At 50.7% G+C, this 21,148-nt stretch overlaps 1 protein-coding gene across 1 annotated transcript in view; it reads right to left on the bottom strand.

The window, feature by feature from the left end:
* The window catches only part of DNAH9 (dynein axonemal heavy chain 9), a gene marked incomplete at both ends in the record, with an annotated part of 232,270 nt that overhangs the window by 118,918 nt on the left and 92,204 nt on the right, over positions 1-21,148 (bottom strand). The window contains 6 exons of the mRNA XM_082492287.1: positions 2,228-2,488; positions 11,213-11,446; positions 12,412-12,573; positions 15,368-15,510; positions 17,633-17,756; positions 20,858-21,020. Coding sequence (XP_082348413.1) covers positions 2,228-2,488; positions 11,213-11,446; positions 12,412-12,573; positions 15,368-15,510; positions 17,633-17,756; positions 20,858-21,020 — 1,087 coding nt within the window. The remainder of the gene's footprint in view (positions 1-2,227; positions 2,489-11,212; positions 11,447-12,411; positions 12,574-15,367; positions 15,511-17,632; positions 17,757-20,857; positions 21,021-21,148) is intronic.

Raw genomic sequence — 21,148 nt, 5'->3', positions numbered from 1 at the left:
AACTGCAGACCAACATAAATTACAGGTACATCTCTGGGGCACATTTCAGTGTCGGGCTCCAAACCCTGGAGTGACCCTGAAGAGAAAATCTTCCAAGATACCAAAAGACCTCCCTAAACCAGTCAATCAGTCTGCTGCAGTCAGAGCAGTCCTTATCTCCTGGTCACCCATTTCCCCAGTGGCATCTTCCTTTGGAGCAGCTTCGTCTGCAGCGATGTATGGCTCTACCGAGAGGTCACCCCGCACTCAGCACCCAACCAGCCATGTTGCAACACTGTCCTGCCCAGCCCAAAGACACCGCTGAAGAACAGGTCCTCTCCCCATCTGAGAAAACCCCGGTACTGGATAAACCCAAATGTGGAATGAGACTTCTGTGCCAATGCTTCTTATTGTGTCAAATCAAAAGCCATCCCATGAGCGCATCTGTGGAGCCAAGCTGGATGTATCACACATCCAGCATCACACTCAGCAAGGCCTGAGGAACATCTTGGACAAAGAGAGAACAAGTCAAATTGCACCCCAGTACAACTGGAGAAGATCAGTCCAAACCCTCAGGCCATGTTTTGTCCCTACAACAGCAGGGAACTCATGAGGGAAAGATGCCCAGAGGAGCCCCAGAAGTCACCAACTCTCCCCACTCCACCTGTGGATCTCTGATCCTTCTTCCCCCTTGGCCAAGCAAGACATTTGCCATGGGCTGCAGGAAGACACTACCCCATTGCACCGCAGACTCGGAGGGGGATGTGAGCCTTCCCATCACAGATCCCTTTCCAAAGCAAGAGATGGGTCAAGTGGGAACTCATAGGATGCCCACGCTCGCTGCCAGCTGCAGCCACAGTCTGCCAGCCCCACACCCACCAACACTGGTCTGCAGGGTTTACACGAGACCCGGCTGTGCTCTCAGCACCAGTGACACCGCTGGGGAGAAAGGTTCACAGAGCAGCTGGGTGTAAAATCTACCTTGTTGGTATTTTCACAGACTCACAGAATGGTCAGGGTTGGAAGGGACCTCTGGAGATCATCCAGTCCCACCAGAGCAGGGGCACCTCCAGCAGTGGCACAGGACGGCGTCCAGGCGGGTTTGGAATGGCTCCAGAGTGGGAGACTGCCTCACCTCTCTGGGCAGCTGTGCCAGTGCTCTGCCACCCTCACGGGAGAGAAGTTCCTCCTCATGTTTTGATGGAACTTCTTATGTTCAAGTCTGTGCCCGTTCCCTCTTGTCCTGTCACTGGGCACCACTGAAAAAAGACTGTTCCCATCTACCCGGCACCCTCCCTTTAAGTATTGATAAGCATTGAAAAGATCCCCCCTCGGTCTTCTTTTCTCCAGACTGAAAAGCCCCAATTCCTTCAGCCTTTCTTCATAAGAGAGATGCTCCAATCCCCTCATCATCTTTGTAGCCCTTTGCTGGAGTGTTCTCAGCTCCCGCTGTGCTGAGTGTGCGCTTGCACAGCAATACCCCAAGCAAACACCATCAATAGAGTCTCTCACTGAAACGAAGGGGTGCTCGGGCTTCACCCCGCCTGTCCTGCAACCCCTCCTGCACCTCTGCTGTCACCCGGTAAGGGCACAGTGCTCCTTGCCGCAGGACCCTCAGGAGAGCTGAAAACCAATCCTGAGAGCGCTGGCAGCCTCTCCTGTCTCCCCTACTACAGCTTCACTCCCTGCAGCTCAGCCTCAGAAAAGTCTGGAGCGAGACCTGGCGCGCACCCCTGCCCCGCCACCCGGCCCTCCATCCTGCCTGTCCTCCTCCACGCTGGCAGACAGCTCCGAGCCACAGACAGCGCCCCGACAGCGAGACAGAGGTACAGACCTGGTGATCCCTCTGAGACACTCTTCCCTGGGTCCTGAAGGAGGGTGACAGTAAGGTGACCTCCCCTTCCCTGTGGGGCACGACGAGAAGCAGTGGAGCCCACCAACACTGGGGAAGAGGTGCAAACAAAGCACCCACCTCCAGTTCCTCCTGCTCGCCACGGCCATGAGCAAAGGGTAACGTGGTGCAGCCTTGTGCCTGCTCCGCGTTACACCAGGGCCCAGGTATGCACCAGCTGAGAAAAAGCTGGAGGAGGGTCAACACAATGCCCAAAAACTTGGGCCACCAAATGGCACTGCCCCTCCCCAATACAGAGGGGAGATTCTGGAGCATCTGTCGGTCCCATCTGGGGTGCTCCACATCCCCAGTGGCCGGTTTGGCCTAAACCACGGCACACGGGAACCTTCACTATACCTTGTTGAGGGTGTTCAGGGCGGCCTGGGCAGCTGCCAGGGCAGGTTCAGCTTTGGCCAGGTCCTCCTCGCAGTCCTTCTGTTTCTGCTCAACCTCCTGGGTGATGAGTGCCACTTTCTGCTCCTCCTCATCGGCGATCGCCTTTTCCCTGCTCACTTTCTCCGTCTCCACCCCCACAACCTGGATCAGCTTGTCAGCATCGTCATTCTTCTGCTTCAGCTCCACTTCTTGGGCTGCCAGCTTAGCCTTCAGCTCATCCACCTACAGGGAAGAAACATGCGCGTGAGCACACTCGCCAACCTGCTCCCGCCCTGCCCGGCAGCACGGGCTCACCCTCGAGTGGGGCTGAGCAGTACCCCAAAACACAGAGGGCCCGTGCGTAACACAAGCAATGCCCTGGCATCACAGAAAAGCAGTATTTCGAGTCGTTAGCAGGACACTGCTACTCTCCTTTGCTCATGGTTGCTTGGGTCACGGTTGGAGAGCCCATGCGCGTGGTCCGCACACCAGAGCAGCCTGACAGCAGCAAGGAAGCCACCAGGGAAGAGACCAGCACCAGCAGGATGAGCTGCTAAGGAGGTTGTCCACCCTTGCTCACTGCCTCTGCTTGGAAACTGGACAGAGGTGCCAGGGCAACACGAACGCAGGAAAGTAGGTGGAAGCTTTCATTTCAGGTATTCTTGGGATTATTTGTGTACAGTCCAGGAGCCTCACCATGGACCAGGCATTTGCAGAAAGCAACTGCCATGGGCAGGGACATCTTCAACTAGATCAGGTTGCTCAGAGCCCCGTCAAACCTGACCTTGGATGTTTCCAGGGATGGGACATCTACCACCTCTCTAGGGAACCTGGGCGAATGTCTCACCACCCTCAGCATAAAACATTTCTTCTTTATATGCAGTCTAAATCTACCCTCCTACCCAGTTTAAAGCCAGTACCCCTTGTCCTATCGCAACAGGCCCTGCTAAAAAGTCTGTCCCCATCTTTCCTGTGAAAGACTGCTATAAGGTTTCCCCAGAGCCTTCCCTCCTCCAGGCTGAACAACACCAGCTCTCTCAGCTTCTCTCGTTATAAAGCCAAATACATCCAGCTTTGAACATCCGATGTTATGCCACAGCCCTGCTAAAGGAGGCGTGCGTGGGCTGTGCACGTGTGTTTTGCGGTGGAGATGACATGTGCTACACATCAGCTACACTTTCTTTCGCTTCTCAGCGTTGACGCCAGCAGCACACAGCACGTGGTATTTTGCCGCACGCAGATTTTGAGGAGGACCTGTGCACTGGAAACCAGCACTCCCCGAGCTGCCAGAGGACTTTGCCCACCCTCACCCACCCCTCCGTCCCGTGCCACGCACACACAGGGCAGAGGCAGCGCCCCAGAAGATCCCTCACAACCATCGGGTCCTAAGGACTTGTGGCAGGAAGGGGATTTTTCACACCAGAAAGATTACGATTGGGATCTGCTGACAGGTACAGCCCTCGTCACGAGCTCCAAGGCTAAAGGGGCTTTAAAATGCGACATCAAATGAGCTCGAGAAGGGATCTCCTGCTCTGCTGGTAGCCAAGAGGCACAGCAGCGGTGGCAGCTCCTCACACGCTGCTCCACCGGTCAGCTGCTCGCACCCAGCAAGGCAGGAGCCCTCTCCAGCGATGGGCTGAAGCATCCGCATGGTGGGGCAGTTCGCGGAGGCTCTCGCTTCAGGACAGAAAGTCTCTTTCTAAAAGCACCCGCTTCAATGAATTTACGCAGGCTCTGTGCAGACCACGGAGTTTTTCACTCATACAGAATTGCTCAGAGCTCCTGGGGTACGACTTTACCTATATAAAAATACCGGAAAGGATGTCAGACACTTGCTTTTGTTGATAATTCCATTGTTATACCAGAAGAGAGAAAGAGCGCACAATTTGCAATCTTATGAACTGAAGCTATTGATGTTCAGCATCAGCTTCAAGTGGAGAATGGTTTCTTAGGAGTCCCTTTGTGCACTTCATCCCTCGCCACCTCCCGCTGCCCGGCACTACAGCGCTGTTCGCACGAGGACAAAGGCACCACTGTAAATCCGATGACTCCGGGCTCGCAGGAACGCATAATCCCTTCAGTCGGCAAACCCAGCGGCAGCTTCTTGTTCAGCTCCACGTCATCGGGGATTGCAGGAAATTGAAGTGGGAGGCTTCGCTGACGGCAGATATGGCTTGTGGCCTTCTGCCCAAAAATCAGTAATCGTGTGCTGGATACATCTACAAATGGGAGCTTTAGGGGTTTACACAACCATGACAAAACAAGCAAGGGATTAAAACCCACTGGCACTCAACAGCACTACAAAAGAAGCAGATGTAACCTCAGCCCCCAGCACAGCCCAGGAGAACAGCAAACGCTCTGACAAAACCTGCTTTCAGCCAAGCACGTGCAATAACGATGCTTTAACATTGTCAGGATTTCCAAAAAAGCAAGAAATTCCATTAGGCTTTTGCCTGAAAGAAACATTTGGAAGCCCAGAAGCATATGTTACTGTGAAGGCTGGCTTGGGTCACATGCTAAATTCCCAATGGAAATGAAGCAAGTTGGAGCTGTGATGCGTATCTGCTGGACCCTCTACCAACGGACCACACCACATCGAGGGGACACACGGTGACCTCCAGCCTCCCTTCCCCACAGCAGGATTTTGGAAGGTGAGAGGAAACAATCGTGTTTCCCCAGTGAGGCTAAAGCTCAAACGCAGTTGAGCAGGGACAATTTAATAGCGTTTGTGCAGTGGACAGAGAGCAACAGGAGCTACGCCTAAATAACCAAACCCCCTGTCTTTAGTGATGTCCCGGGGGTGGCACAGGGAATGTACATTTATGAACTTTACTCCTCTGGTTTCACCCCCTCAGCACAGCAGACAAGTCCTCCTCAATGCTATACTCACATCCAGAGCAAACACAGTCTGTCACATCCATTTCTCCTCCCCTCCCACCCATCCTAACGCCCAGACATAAAAACGCCTGATGAGACACCGGTGAGCAGGGAGACCTCACGCCACCGCCTTCGGGAAGGCACAGGCACAGCAGAAAACTTACACGTCCTCCCATCAACGGCCTGTGGAGCCATCCCTGGCAGAGCAACGTTAGGAATAAAGGCATGAAAAGTTCTCCTCTTTCTACGAACGCCACAGTAACAGAAGGTACTCAAACTCCCCCTCTCTCACACCAAAAAAGGACCTTCCGTCCAAAAAGGATGGCAGCTTGTACAGAGAGCTATTTTCTGTTTCTTTGGAAATCCAAACTGCACTTCCAAAACCCAGAGGTGGCCAAGCCCAACCACCACTAACACGTATTACCTCAGGGTGTGCAGAAAACCTTCCCAGCACAGCTCCCATCTTCTGAGCTCTCACAGCCTGGAACTTCTCCGACAGTCACACACAGTGTCCCTCCTTGCGCTGACACCCCCCATACTCCCAGTCCACCCTATGAAAACCAGCAGTGTTAGAAACTATTCCGATTAAGAACAGGGCCACCCACCAGCCTTTGAGCGTATTTCCAGGTTGCTCTTCCCTGATAATTTTTGGGTCAGCTCCCCGGCACTCCTGGTCGGGGCTGCCAACAATATCCCAGGTAACACCATGATGCAACATCATCCATGCAGAACACCAGGATGCCAAAGGAGAACAGCATGGAAAATGTTATCATGTCATGTAACGCCTGTTCCTTGGAGCTGGTGCTCAGATGGAAAGGATGAAGACCGATGGAGACAAACAAGAGGTGATGACATTCTGGAGACTGAAGCTAGGAAGCCCTGTTGATCTGGCTGCAGGCATTGGGTTTGCAGGGCAAGGTTTTGGTAGCAGGGGACTGCAGAGGTGGCTTCTGTGAAAAGATGCTAGAAGCTTCCCCCATGTCTGATAGCACCAATCCCAGCTGGCTCCAAGGCAGACCCACTGCTGGCCACGGCCGAGCCCGTCAGCAATGGTGGTTACGCCTCTGCGATAACATATCTAAGGAGGGGACAAAACTGCTGCACAACAGCAGCCAGAAAAGAGAAGTGAGAATATGTGAGAGAAACAACTCTGCAGACACCAAGGTCAGTGAAGAAGGAAGGGGAGGAGGTGCTCCAGGTGCCAGAGCAGAGATTCCCCTGCAGCTCGTGGTGAAGACCATGGTGAGACAGGCTGTCCCCCTGCAGCCCATGGAGGTCCACAGTGGAGCAGATATCCACCTGCAACCCGTGGAGGATCCCATGCTGGAGCAGGTGGATGCCCAAAGGAGGCTGTGACCCTGTGGAGAGCCCATGCTGGAGCAGGCTCCTGGCAGGACGTGTGGACCCGTGGAGAGAGGAGCCCATGCTGGAGCAGGTTTGCTGGGAGGACTTGTAACCCCTCGGGGAACCACACAGGAGCAGTCCATTCCTGAAGGACTACACCCCATGGAAAAGACATGCGGAAAGGACCCACGCTGGAGCAGTTCATGAAGAACTGCAGCCCCTGGGAAGGACTCACACCGGAGAAGTTCGTGTGGGACTGTTTCCCACGGGAGGGACCCCACACTGGAGCAGGGGAAGAGTGTGAGGAGTCCTCCACCTGAGAAGGAAGGAGCAGCAGAGATAACATGTGGTGAACTGACTGCATCCCCCATTGCCCATCCCTCTGCACTGCTTGGGGGCAGGAGGTGGAGAAATTGGGAGCAAAGTTGAGCCCAGGAAGAAGGGAGGGGTGAGGGGAAGTTATTTTAAGATTTGGCTTTATATCTCATTACCCTACTCTGATTTGATTGGCAATACATTAAATTAATTTCCCCGACTCAAGTCTGTTTTGCCCATGACGGTAATTGCTGAGTGTTCTCCCAGTCCTTACCTTGACCCATGAATTCTTTTCCATCTTATTTTCCTCCCGCCCAGTCCTGCTGAGGAGGGGGAGTGGTAGAACAGCTTGGTGGGTAGATGGAGTCCAGCCCAGGTCAACCCACTGCACCAGGACCCCAGGAACACTCAATGTGAGGGGAAGGTTGAATACCAGAAACCCATCAGTCTGCAAGACAGAGCTCAGGAAGGCACTAAAAGGCTCACGGCATGCATGCGTGCAGCAGGGGCACCTGACACGCGGACATAGGCATGGACAACAGGGCCACCAGGGCCACAGGGAGTTGCTAAAAAAGATAGAGAAGCAGCTCCACATGGAGGGGCAGGAAGAGACTGGATTATGTCTGAAACAAGAGCGTGGGACTGGGGATTCACACCTCTTCAAAGACATGAGCTCCCACAGCGAACAGTGGAGTTCAGGGTGCTGCAGTGACCTCTCCTGCTTGGTTCTTGCCGGCACATTGGACACTGCTGGGCTGCTTTATAAATTACCATCCGACCACACTGCAGAAGAGTCATTACCCATCCAGGGGAGGTGAAGAAAACACCACCAACTGTTCCAGGGCTTGCCAAGGTGAAAGCAGAAGATGCCCTTTGGGTACCACATAGCTGGTAAGCAGAAGAAAGCAAGAACTACAAGAGAATAACAGTAGAAACAGAGACCGAGGTGTTATGGAAAATCAGAGCAGACCATCATCCCAAAGATAAGAGAGAATGCGATTAACCTCCTTCCCACAGGCAACACCAGGATAACAACCACATCCAGGTGCGAGCAGACAGATCCAGCACTTGCCTTAGCCCACAATACCATTACTGGCCACAAAAAGGGTCAGTACTTGGTCCCAAACGGTGCTTAGAAATGCAAAAAGCCTTTGAGCAGCTTCCTGAGTCCAGGACAGTCGGATAAGCAATTTGTAACGTGAGGTGGAAAGGGAAAGAGGAAAGCAAACAAGGGATTCAAAGGTAACGTACTGTAGCTCCAACAGGGAAGGAAGAAGTGCTTGCTTCCCACCAGAACAGAATAAGAAGAATTATTAAATAGAGAACCTCGAGGGCGGGCTCCCAGAATGCTCATTTTATCTGATTGTCCCTGCTTTGTTTCAAGAACACAAAATGTATCACAAAGGTCAGCGATTAATTGATAGAGCAAGCAGGACTTGAATCTGGAATCCAGTGATGCAATATTAACCAAAGTCAACCTAAAAATTACTCAGCTACAGACTCTGAACAGAGCGCTGACCTCTTCAGAGCGAACATCACTCTGAAAAACAAATGACTCATCCCACATACCTTCCCAAGTCTATTGTGTCCTAATAACTGGAAGCTGGCTCCTGCTTTTCTGAGTACTGAGGACAGCCACCGTCTTCAGGGAAAGACGGTTAGGCACGTCAGCTAATGGAAGACATTTCTTTAGAAGAAATGTTGGTCAACGGTATCAAGATGTCCAAATCTCAACTGAATAAAGAGCCGGTGGGGCAGAGAAGAGTAAAAAGAAGGGGAGAGGTTACTTTGAAACTGGAACGGCTAAGGCAAAAAGTACCCTCCAACTACTGGCACAACAGCCCCCTCATGCTGAGACCGCACTGAACAGCCTATAGAAACACATAAAATCATAGTGGACTTGTCCCGGCAGCCACGCACCAGGAATCTGGAGAACACTGATGACAGGAGCACTAGTCCTCAGACCTAAGGCACAACCAGGTCATAGCCAGGTATCAAAATCCTCCTCCTCTGCTTTTAAAATAAAAACCCCACAGCGTATCTCTTCCAAGCACCATGAAGACAACCTGGAGATGACGCACCTGAGTGAGACAGAAGACTTGTCACTTCTTCAGCATCAAGACCAACCATTTCTGTGGGTGAATGTAAAGTTCAGACTTTTAAATCCATATTCAAGATTGAACGTTCTGGTATGATTTCCAATACCGCTAAATATCCACACCGTGGTTTCAAATCAAGAGCAGTTTTGACTATTGCGCACACCTGATAATTTAGGTGTTTAATTTTAGGCCCCCAGTGCTAATTTTAGATTCAAATTTGACATATTTGTCCTCACTGCTCTGCATCTTAATCAACTTCACAAACAGGCACTTCTCGCCCAGCCTTACTCCAACCAGCTATGAACTTTGCGTTCTTTTACCCTCCTTGCAAGAGCAAAACCTACAAGACCCACAGGGGCTGTGGCTTACCATCTTCTCCCCAGTCCCCCACCACTGCTCAGCACGTGTTCTGTGGCTCGTCAGAGGACCCTCGCCAACATAACACACATATGAAGATACACCTGAAGAATAAAGAAGTGTCCCCACGTTTGACCACCAGGCTGAGAGAGTTGGGGTTGTTCAGTCTGGAGAAGAGAAGGCTCCGGGGAGACCTTAGAGCCTCTTTCAGTATCCGCAGGGGGCCTACAAGAAACCTGGAGAGGGACTTTTTACAAGGGCACGTAGTGATAGGACGGGGGGGAATGGCTTCAAACTGGAAGAGGGGAGATTTAGAATAGGTATTAGGAAAAAATTCTTCACTGTGCGGGTGGTGAGCCCCTGGCACAGGTTGCCCCGAGAAGGTGTGACTGCCCCATCCCTGGAGGTGTTCAAGGCCAGGTTGGACGGGGCTTGGAGCAACCTGGGCTGGTGGGAGGTGTCCCTGGCCAGGGCCCAGGGCAGGGGGGTTGGAACGAGGTGATCTTTAAGGTCCCTTCCAACCCAAACCATTCTACGATCCTGTGATACAGGGACTTGTTTCCTCTCGAAAGGTTAGTTTCATATTAGTTGCTCCCAACAAAAAGAAAAACAAACAGACTTAACCCATCTTGTCCACCACTGGGGCATCATCACAAACAGCAGCACCCCACAAGTTAGCAAAATTATTTGCCTCCATTTGGCCTTGGGCAACCAGGTCTAGTGGGAGGTGTCCCTGCCCATGGCACGGGGGTTGGAACTTGATGATCTTCAAGGTCTGTTCCAACCTAAACCATTCTATGATTCTATAGGTAAGGCAGATGTACGGTCTGCTTTGCAGTGAGGGCACATACTGGCTGCTCTGGTTGGCCTCACTGGTTGTGATGGGCACTCTCTGCTGCTGGCTGTTCTACCTCAGCTGCAGCCTTACAAAGGGGATGCCAAAACCTGCAAAGGGGACAGGAAACACCCACTCCCCTCCTGTGTCCCCGGAGACCTGTCCTGCACCATGAAGAAAGCAACTGTTTGAAGTGAGATGTAGGCTATCAGAGCTGAGAGGCACTAATAAAGCCCATACATCACCCTCCAGTAAGGCACGTATCCTACTGAGCGTGACAGACATGATTTATGCCACCAGCATTATCCAGAGCATATATACGGAAGGGGTTGAACCTGCCGGTCCGTCATTCACATCAACCCCCCGCATTTCTTTGGAGCACCTTCAGGAGAGGCCCATTTGCCACAGTAGAAGTCTGTAAGTGAACATTTGTAAGAGTTAATAGAATATGAAATGGAGAGAAAAACGGGAGTTTAGCAACAGATGTAGACAGCAAAAGCTCTGAAAGGCAGTTTAAGTCGCTACAGAGAGGTTTGGGAAATACTCGGAACAACATCTAGTCATTACCACAGAAGAGTGCCTGTGCCACTCTTTAGCTAGCTGACTTTGGGATGGCTAATTTGCATTTCAGACTGGCATTGGTTTTCCTTAAAGGTGGATAGCATAATGCAAGGAAAATGAACATCAGCCTTATTTTAAAAGGATGCTCTATTTAGTTTGAAAGACAGGATTCTTGTTGATGTTATTGTAGATGTCCTGGATGCGACTCCAAAAATCGCTGGTCATCCTGTATTTTATAAGCTATTTTGTCACTACAGCTGAAATACAACTGTTAGAAGACGTACACAGCTAGCTGTCTCCATATCTCGTATTACTTGCTGTGATCTTTCATTTGGGATTAATACCACCAAAACAGCAGAGAATGGGCACACATCTCTTCCCTTCTCCTTTCCAGTACAGAATATAACTTTTGCTCCTCCCGGAACCCAGTTCAAGCCAGACTACAAACAGGATCTAGCACAGATTTTACACCCTACACAGTTTCAGTCTGTAAAGTTCTCCTTCAAAACAGGATGCAGAGGTGTCTCTAACAGAGAAACAAGGAAAACATCAGCTTTTAACCCCAAAGGGTTTGCCTACCTGTGCAGACGTGCTGTTGAGCTTCTCCAGGCCATTCTCCAGTCGCTCCATTTTTGCTTTTAAATCCTTGCCCTTTTTCAGCAGCAAATTCTGATAGAGTTTTATTTGCTCAAGGAAAGATTTTGGAGTGGTGTAGTTATATCGTCGCTCATTGCTCAGATACAATCGGGACATCTCGTTGACACTTGTGTGGACGTAGGCCATGAATTTGCTTATTGAATCTTTCACTGACTCCTAAAAGTAAGATGAGAGGACAAGGAGAAAATATTTTAAGCAGAACAACTATATATAAGCCAGACCTGTGCCGTATATAAAGGAATTTATTAACATTTTGTTCTGTTGCAGCAAAATCCAGGATGTAACATCTAAGTTGATCCCTTTTCATTTGTTATCTCTAAAATAACTTTGTCTGTTCGTGTACTTTATACCTCCTTTTATGTCTTTTTATCTCATACTTCATCTTATTCCAAGCAATTTTTCTAGCATTCAGCTCTATAAAATAACAGTCTTTTCAGTATAAATTTGGGCTTTTCTTCTGTACAAACGGGGAAAGTGCACACTCATAAAAAGAAACACTGTAGACTTTATTCTTCCAAAATCCTGCCCAGAAAAGCTAAATAAACAGAACTGAGTCTCTTTTAGCCGAGTAGCAGGTTGTCATCAATGAGAACTTGACATATTTTTGCCCTTGAGAATTACAGACGCTCAGACACGCATGTGGAGAGAAAAGCGTATGTTCCCTGCAACAATCGTCAGCACGGGGTTATTTTCTGCGCTGGTTTGCCAGCTGCCTTTCTCGCTAGCAAAGCAGTCCCTTCACCGGCGACACCATCGGTGTACAAACACACAGGAGAGTGGTGCCCGTGGCCCTACTTCTGCTGAGCTCCACGCTCCTCTCTGAAAAACCTGGGCCATATCTCAAGCTTGGTTCAATTAAGCGTAACGCACTACGCTGCTGCCAGCGATTCCTCCCCAAGCAGTCACCCAGAAGTCCTGGTGAAGTGTTGGAGAGCAATAAAGCTGAGCAGAAGGTCCTCTGCAACACCGTCCTCGTCGTGTGTGGCATTGCTCGCGCTGAACGGAGGGACGAGGTCACACCTGGCTGCCACCAGCACCGCGTGGCAGGGGGTGGTCGCTGCCTGCAGCCCGCAGAAGAACTCAAACCTGGGCACGGCTCGGGCAGCCCCAGCGGTGCTCACCTCCACTGTCTCCGTTTCTCGCAGAAAGCGGAGGCTGACGGACTCGAGGGCCTCCCGCGGCCACTCCTGGAACCAGTCTATGGCCACGCAGCTGACGATGGCGGGGAACCTCCTGCTGCGGACGCGCAGCTTGTTACCGACGGGTGAAAAACACAGCGCAACCTGCGGAGCCCAAGGAAGGAGAGGTGAGAAGGCACGGCCGGGAGCAGGCGCCGGGCTCCAGCCGTGCAGCCCGGCCCAGACTCCGACAGCCTCCCATAAGGGAAGATCCCACACCACCACTAAGGGTACAGCAACCTCCATCCTCGAGCCCTTGCACTTCAGGCCAGCAGGCTTGGCCTGGGAAAGGCATAATCTAGCAGTAAACACATCTTTTCACTGCAATAAAAACAAGCAGCGGCGTTCAGCACCGCTACGGTCAGAAGCAGAAGGATGGCACACTTCCAAGGCTGCAGCCGGAATTGAATATAACCATTCCTCTCCGCTTTAGCGGTGACACAAAGCTTTGCCCAGCGGGGAACTGGCATCCAGATTCAAGTGGTGCAACCAGGAATTAAAGCGAATGGATCTAAATTCTCCTGGCAGGAGCACGGGCCTGCCTGGATTGTTCCCCCGAAAGCCGGCATTGGAAAGGGGGAACTCAAACTCAAAATCTGCTTTTATCAGAATGAGAAATTTTTTAAAACAGAGAAATCTCAAAACAAAGCCGAATGGAAATAAAAGCCTTCGTGAATGCGTTTTCCCTGCTCGTTGCGTGTTTGCCCAGCAGGTCTTTCGCTTTTCAGGCTTTTATTTCAATCCAACAGCTGCTAAAAGTTTCTGAGCTGCAGTAAATCGTGTCGAGTTCATGGGTCTCCACAAGGAGAGGAAATCTCTCTTCACATTACTCTGGGTCCCCGTCAAGGGGCTGTTACTGCCCTGCTCAGCATCCTCCCAGCCCTGCACTGCTTCTCCTCCCTCCCCATCTCCGGTGCCCGTCCCTCCTCCGCCTGCCCGTCCCCCGCAGCCAGCCTGCTCAGCTCCTCTCGGGGAGGCACAACCTCTCCCTTTTCCAGATGGAAACTCCTCATCCAGGTGTAAAGTCGGGCCAAGGCAAAGTACCTGTCCTCTTCGCTGCCCCCCCCCCAGCTTTAAGAGCAGAGTAAGACCCAAGGACCAAAGCCTGCCACCACCCTTCAGCACAGCCCACAAGCCTGCTGCGGCTGGGTTTACGAGCTCTGCTAATCAGGCACAAGGAAGGACACAGACATCATGCAATGAAGTAGCAATATCCAAGCAAGGGCCGTCTTGGGAAGCAGCGTATCTCACCCAATGCATCATCCCTCTCCCACCCGTTAGCCATGGCTGGTACCTGCACAGCCTGGCCAGTGCCATGAGGCAGACTGCCATCGGCTCAGACCTCTCTGTAAGGTGTCACCACCTCCACCGTGAGCTAAGATCTGTTTTCAGAAACTGTGAGAGACAGCACGTACCAAACCCACTCCTGTTTCAACTTCAGAAGAGGCAGCTGGACTCAGAGCTTCTGCTCCTCTGATGTGGCCGCAGCACGCTCACACACAGGGAACAGAGGCGTAGAAATCCTTCCTACACCTTCAAGCGTAAGCCTTGGGCACCGCTGTGTTGCTCTCTCGGGGCCAGGCAAGCTTCAGGAAGCTATCCATGTACAAAAGACCTCTTCTGCACCTACACTACTCTCAAGACCTGAGGCAGAAGGTGTGTTGATGCTCATGCTCTGCTGGGCCAAGTCCCATTCCCAGGCTGCTCCCAGAGGTCCAGCATGCCCCGGACCAGCAATGGCTCAATCAGCTTTCTGTGGAGCCCACGATGCCATCACCAAATGCTGGAGAGCATAAACAGCACTTCCCGGCTGAGCCCATCCATCTGCTCTAACACACCATTAAGGAGAAGGGCAGACAAGGAAAAGGGATCAGCCTCAAGTAAATCACACCCACGCTGCCCTTTCAGTGTACCTCCATAGCTAACAGGAATATATTTAGGGAGGAACATCAGGCGGTTTACGACCAAGGTGTTAAAAGAGCTACAAAACAACCTCAGCACCCATCAGAAATTCCCCTCCACCCTGGGGGACGAAGCGGGACTGGATTCCCTCTCTTTGGGCAGCTACGCTGTGGCGTGGTCCTCCAATTATCCCTCAAAACTCAATTCTCCGGCTGTTCCCCATCCTGAACACATACCTGCCTACATCAAAAAGCCAACAGGCCACCCTACCTCAGTCAACATGTCCCACCAACACGAACCAAGCCGTGAGTACAAAGGAGGATCTGCCTTCGTTAGGCAAAGGTCAAGCCTTCCCTCACCACCCACCCTGACTCCCTGCTCTGGGACCGCAGCACTGTGCAGGCCCGCAGATGGGTAAATACCTTCTGGAAGAGTCTAACTCTTTCTTGCACTGTACTTTCTCCACGTGCTGAGCACACCTGGCAAGTCCTGAAACTGTTTTGATGTCTTGGGACATCAAAAAGCCTTTCTGTGCTGGGATAAGGGGTGCGGTGCTGCATCCCGCTCAGTTCCCAGCACTCTGGTTTCAACACAGAGAGGCTTTTTTTTCCAATTCTTTTGACTCTGGATTGTCAACACATGAAGACTGATCCCCTGTGCAACTTTTCCAAGCAGCAAGACCTAGTCCTAACACACCCCAGTTAAACCCCAGCGCATGGCTTTGAAAATGGAAAGGCTGATCCTGCTCAGCTCTTGCAAGGGAACATTTTCAACCCCCAGAGTGCTGCCTGAAGCCCAAGAAGCGAAGACAACAGACGGGATTTCTTATACTTTAGTGTTGCTTGCTGAGAGGGTCACAGTTCATACCACAAACAGGAGGAAAAGCCCTTCAGGCTGCAGTCTGACCTCCCTACAACGTAGCCCGAAGCATCTCCACGCTGTGCCCCTGCCCCAAGGCCAATGGTGAGGACCCGAACTCCCCCAGCCCCTGTCTCACCTTCAGCTGTCGCCGAACACGCTCTATGAAAAACTTCCAGCAAGTCTCCCTGGAATCCACTAGCCCCCGGCCTTTGACTTCATTCCTCACGCTGCTGATGATGTTTTCAACTTCATCATCAGGGAAGAGGTCAGGGATTTCACCTAAGGGAAGAGGGCACGTTTGGTTTACTGGCCTGGATTTTGGCGCAGGCTCAGAGCAAAGCGAAGCGGCTGCCTTTCCCTTCAGGGGCCTGAGGAAACCCCTTCCAGGAGAAAAATCAGTGCGCAGGTGCTCAGGGGCAGAACGGATAGCACAGAAGGTCATTATGCTATAAAATAACACTGGTGAGAGCAAACTTTCTTATAAAAGCACAAGGCAAACAAACATAGAATAGAACCAAAGTACAGAAAGCCCATTTTTTCTGACCTACAGTGCTAGTCAGATTAAAAAAAAAAAAAAATCAAATACCTAATACGCTATACACAATAACAAAATCGTTTTAGTTTCGCAAATGAATTAGTGACATGTACCATTTCTCCAGCTGTTCAACACCATTTCCAGCAGTGGCCAAAGAACTCCCGGATCACCAAAACATTTTAAGAGTTAATAATCCTTTAAAAACTTTTAAACATTAATAGTTATGCAACTGATTGCCAAAAATGTACCCAACCAAATATTTTTTCAGTGGTTCCTTAATTTATCACCTATTCACTTCCTTTCTGGCTTCTGATTTGATTGAAATCATCATTATTGAGTGAGATCCTGTCAATATGAGCACTAATCATGTAGGAAAAGGCACTAATCAGAAATCTGCTCATTTACAAGAAAGACTAAAATGTATATTTTGTCCTAGCTTCTTCGGTGATGGTAAAAAGCGAGACAAGTAAGAAAAACAAGCATGCAGACAGCAGAGAGCAGCCAGGCCCACCAGTCAGCACCCTTTGGGCAGCACCAGCTCACGCCATGGGAGGTCACGGGCCCTCCACAGTCCTGTCCTCGGTCCAGATGCAGTTCTGAGCTGCATCCCTGGACCATGAGCAAAGACCTCTGATTTGTCCCCACATGGCAACCACGTGGAACCTTTCAAAACCACCGTAAGATGACCTGGACATCCCAAAGCCAGGCGGCTCGGCCCACCCCGTGCTGCAGGACACTGCAGAGCTTCCCTTTGAGACACGAGATATTTATGTTGTCTACACCACGCGTAAGAGGTGGTGGGAGCTACTCACCGTCCTCCACAACAACCTCTGTCCTTACTCCCGGTTACAAATCCATCACAGGCAGGGCTTGTTTGCTGCTCAAACCATCTGGCCAATTTATAGCCACATATGTCAACTCTGGAGTTACTCACAAACTATCGTTCCTCTGTGCTGTCAACTCCCCACCCCTCACCATCCATGGAGATCACCTGAACCAGCTGGTATCTTCCCACTCCCAACTTATTTATAAGGGAAGAAGAGTCATGCAGTTAGTAGCAGTGATTTTCCAGGAAGGCCAGGGAATACACCCACTCTGGGTTACCCAGTGCGGTGACAGTGACACAGCTGCACGCTCCCACGTGCACTGCAGCTGCAGTGCACCCGGCACAGGGAGTGCTCGTCCACACATACTCGTGCCGTGTTCTGCAGTGAGACACAGCATCTGCACAGAGACTGACTATTCCATAATTGTTTGGACAAGCAACAACTCAAAAACTTAAATGCACCTGGAAGAACAAAGAAGAAAAGGGCTGGAATGGGACAAGCAGCTGATGCACAGAGACATGGTCATCTGGTGGCTTTGCACCAACTCCCAGATACCCCAGTCAAATATTCTAGCCAGGAACAGCCTTACTTTATTACCCAACTGGAGTGTGGATGCAGGGGATCCACAGGTCAAACTCCTCTGTCCATACTTTCCTTTGGCTCTGTCCTCAGCTGCAATATCACAACAGTCACGTCACTTAACAACCATATGCAGTATACCAAGAAGTATGGAAAACCAGGTACAAGACATCAGAGAAAGAAAAAAAAACCTACCAGATGATGGAGTGGTCTCCTCAGCAAGGAGACCTTAGCACTGCTTTTACTCTAGAGCTTAACCCATCTACCTTCTAGCTAACTTCATGTGTTGCCCTTCTGTATATAGAACCACAGAATTGTCTGCGTTGGAAGGGACCTTTAAGATCATCAAGTCCAACCATCAACCTAACACTGCCAAAATATTCGAGAACTACAGATGCTACTATGAGCAAAACTACGTTGAAAAGGGGGAGAGTAGAAATCAAAGCAACAAGAGAAGTACCTGATGCTAAGAAGTCATTCACCAGCACCAAGAACTGCTCGTCTGCCACTTGCGCGTCGGTCATCAGGAACACGGTGCCTACATTCTTCACGCCAGCTTTCAGGTACTGGTTTGCCAGGTCTGCCTGGAGGTTGGAAAGCAGGTGGATTTAGGGGTTGCACCAACATTCTGCAAAGCACAGGCTAGATACCACACCGCCAAGTGGGGCTCTTCAGAACCCTCTCATTAACTGAGAACAAAGCAATTGCAATTAATTAGCATGAAACTGCACTTTGGAGACTCTCCATCTTCATGGCTGAGCCTTCCAGGTTATACGGGGAGTCTATTGCTGTCATCATTGTAAGACATTACGAAGTAAGACTTGACATAATGCCCAGGTCTGTATCGCATCAAAACAAGCAGAAAGCGCCGCTCAGCACCTCCAGACAACGGGAAACGCGGTGGCAGAAACACTTAGAGGTCAACAGACGAAGTCATCAGTGCCATCGCTGGCTGTGGGGACTGCTGGGGCAGTTCACAAAGTCTCGCTCTGCCCTGGGCTGTGGGGACAGTCACTCACACACATGGGGAGGCTAACGCACCACAGGGACGGGGAGAGACAGCCGCGACTGGAAACGCTGGTCCCTGGTATCCCCATGCTGTGTATTTCTCTGGCTTCATAAGTATACATCAAGAATTTGTATTTTTTTTTTTTTTCTGAGCTGCTGCAACACCTATTTTTTTGTTGTTGTTGTTTACGAGGAAGGGAGGAGGACGCCTTGGGCAAACAGATTTTTTCAGTGGTGTATTTCTTCCTTCTCTTCCAGAGTCCAAGCAGGGACTCACCCTTCAGTCCCCCACTCGCTGCAGTGACGCTGACAGAGAGCTTGGTCGCATGAAAAGCTGTTTCATTTCATGTCCTCCTGATGAGGGACACCATCTTTTTGAAATCCAATTGTTCATGAGATGGGAAAAACGCCATCATCCAGCTCAAACTCCATCCTTTCCTTCCCATCCCTCCAAGCAGGACAGAAGACACACAGGGGACCCTGACGGAATGCACTGGACAACATTTCAGAAACTCTCTCAGAAATTCAGCACACACACACGCTTCTTCCAAAAGAATCATTTGTTGCTTTCATCACTGGAAATTTGGGTTAGATGAATTATAACAGAGGGAGGGGCCAATGGCAGACAGGGTAATCTGTCACTATCTTGCTCTTCCATATCTGAGAAAAAAAATATGTCTACATATTTCATAAATTATTTGAAAATGAATACAGAGTGAAGGGAGTATCCAATTATTTTCCACCTCCGCAGACAGAGAAGCAAAAAGACGCTTTGAAAACAAGTTTATTAATGGTGGTATGGAGCTATATTCCTAGACGGGAGCGCAGGCTTCCTCAAGAAGTAGGCAGCAGCTAGAAAATCTCACGAGTGGTGCCGAAAAAACCCAAGGAGAGCTGAAAATACCCAGCAGATGGTGGGACAGGCTTGTGTGACACAATGAAAACAACCTGTACACAACCCCAGGCCATCAGGCCGTGCCAGTGACGGGGAGGGAACCCGGGGCGCATCAGCCATCGCGTCTCCCAGGCAGAACGGAGTGACGTTACTGTGACTGTGATTTTTACTACGTTATTCATGAGAATCGTTTTGCCAGCAGCTAAAATACTTTTAAAGCAGTTCAGTGATATTTTAAAATGTTGATTTATAACTCCTAAGCTCACTAGTCTGTGCACAAATATAAGCACAGGCACATTGTCCACAGTGACCCATCCACCACCCACTCAGTCCCTCCCTTACACAGAACACCAGAGGAAGAGCTGGATATGATTTGGGAACTCTCCTCTTACTCTCTCCTGCCCTCCAAATCACTCCACAAGAGACACTCCACACATGAGTTTATTACCACATCTTGGTTTCGTTAGAAATAATCAAATAGAACTTTTCTGGTGCTTTATAGTTTCTTAACGAGCATGGAACGGATGCCCACACCGCTAGGTTCACTGGCCCAGTGCTGAGACTAAGCCCGGGGCTGGAGTGCTCCCAGGCCTGGCCAGCTCGGACGACTGGTGGAAGACATGAGGTCTGTCTGCACCCCTCTGCAGACACCCTTCAGCAAGGTATTTGGAGAAGTGTTGCTCCTCTCTGCTGGGGCCGGTTCTCTTTAAGATCTTTATCAATGATCTGGATGAGGGGATCAAGTGCGCCTTCAGTAAGTTTGCAAATGACACCAAGTTGGGTGGGAGTGTTGACCTGCCTGAGGGTAGGAGGGCTCTACAGAGGGATCCGGGCAGGCTGGATTGATGGGCTGAGGCCAATGGTGTGAGGTTCAACAAGGCCCAGTGCCGGGTCCTGCACTTGGGTCACACCAACCCCATGGACACTACAGGACTGGGGAGGAGTGGCTGGAAAGCTGCCCGGTGGAGAAGGACCTGGGGATGGTGGTGGACAGCCGGCTGAATATGAGCCACTTTGTGCTCAGGTGGCCAAGAAGGCCAACAGCATCCTGGCCTGTACCAGTACTAGTGGGGCCAGCAGGGCTGGGGCAGTGATCATCCCCTGTACTTGGCACTGGTGAAGCCCCACCTCGAGTGCTGTGTTCAGTTTTGGGCCCCTCACCACAAGAAGGACATTGAGGTGCTGGAACATGTCCAGAGAAGGGCAACGGAGCTGGTGAGGGGTCTGGAGCACACGTCTGGTGAGGACTGACTGAGGGGCCTGGGGGTGTTCAGCTGGAGAAAAGGAGGCTGAGGGGAGACCTTCTTGCTCTCTACAGCTCCCTGAAAGGAGGGGGTAGCAAGGTGGGGGCTGACCTCTTTTCCCTGGTGACAAGTGATCGGACGAGAGGAAATGAGTTCAAGTTATGTCAGGGGAGGTTTAGATTGGATATATGGAAAAATTTTTTCACTGAAAGGGTTATCAAGCATTGGAACAGGCTGCCCAGGGAGGGGGTGGATTCGCCATCCCTGGAGGTGTTTATAAAAAGGGTAGATGTGGTACCTGGGGACATGGTTTAGAAGTGGTTTTGTCAGAGTAGGTTAATGGTTGGACTTGATGATCTTCAAGGTCCCTTCCAACCTCAGCAATTCTACAATTCTATGATTCTGCAGCCCAATACCTGTCTGGGGCTTTTCAGTATCCTCCTAACAGCGTCACTAAGTATACGGCAAGACAAAGTTTTCAGGGCAAGTTCTGCTTTTTATTTCCTTCCCCCCCTCCTCAGCCTTACAATTCACCTACCTTCAGGTCAGCGATCCCATACCCCTTCCTCAGAGTGATCTGGAAAACCTCCAGAGCGCTAATGAAGGCTGCCAGCCTGGTCAGGCTCTGCTTGCCGCTTCCGCCCACGCCGACCAGGAGCGCGTTTCCTCCGGGGGACTCCAGGATACGGTTGATGCGGCAACTAAATCGGAGCATACAAAATCTCTCATTAATAAGAGTATTCTTCTATTTCTCTGCCCGCTGCTTTTCAATACATATTTTATTCACTAAGAAATTGTATTCTGAATAGGATGAAAAATGTCAATCTAA

The sequence above is a fragment of the Vanellus vanellus genome, assembly GCF_965231255.1.
Source record: "Vanellus vanellus genome assembly, chromosome: 17".
NCBI classification, from domain to species: Eukaryota; Metazoa; Chordata; class Aves; order Charadriiformes; family Charadriidae; genus Vanellus; species Vanellus vanellus.
The sequence above is the reverse complement of the archived record's forward strand: the minus strand, read 5'-3'. Positions and strand labels throughout refer to the sequence as shown.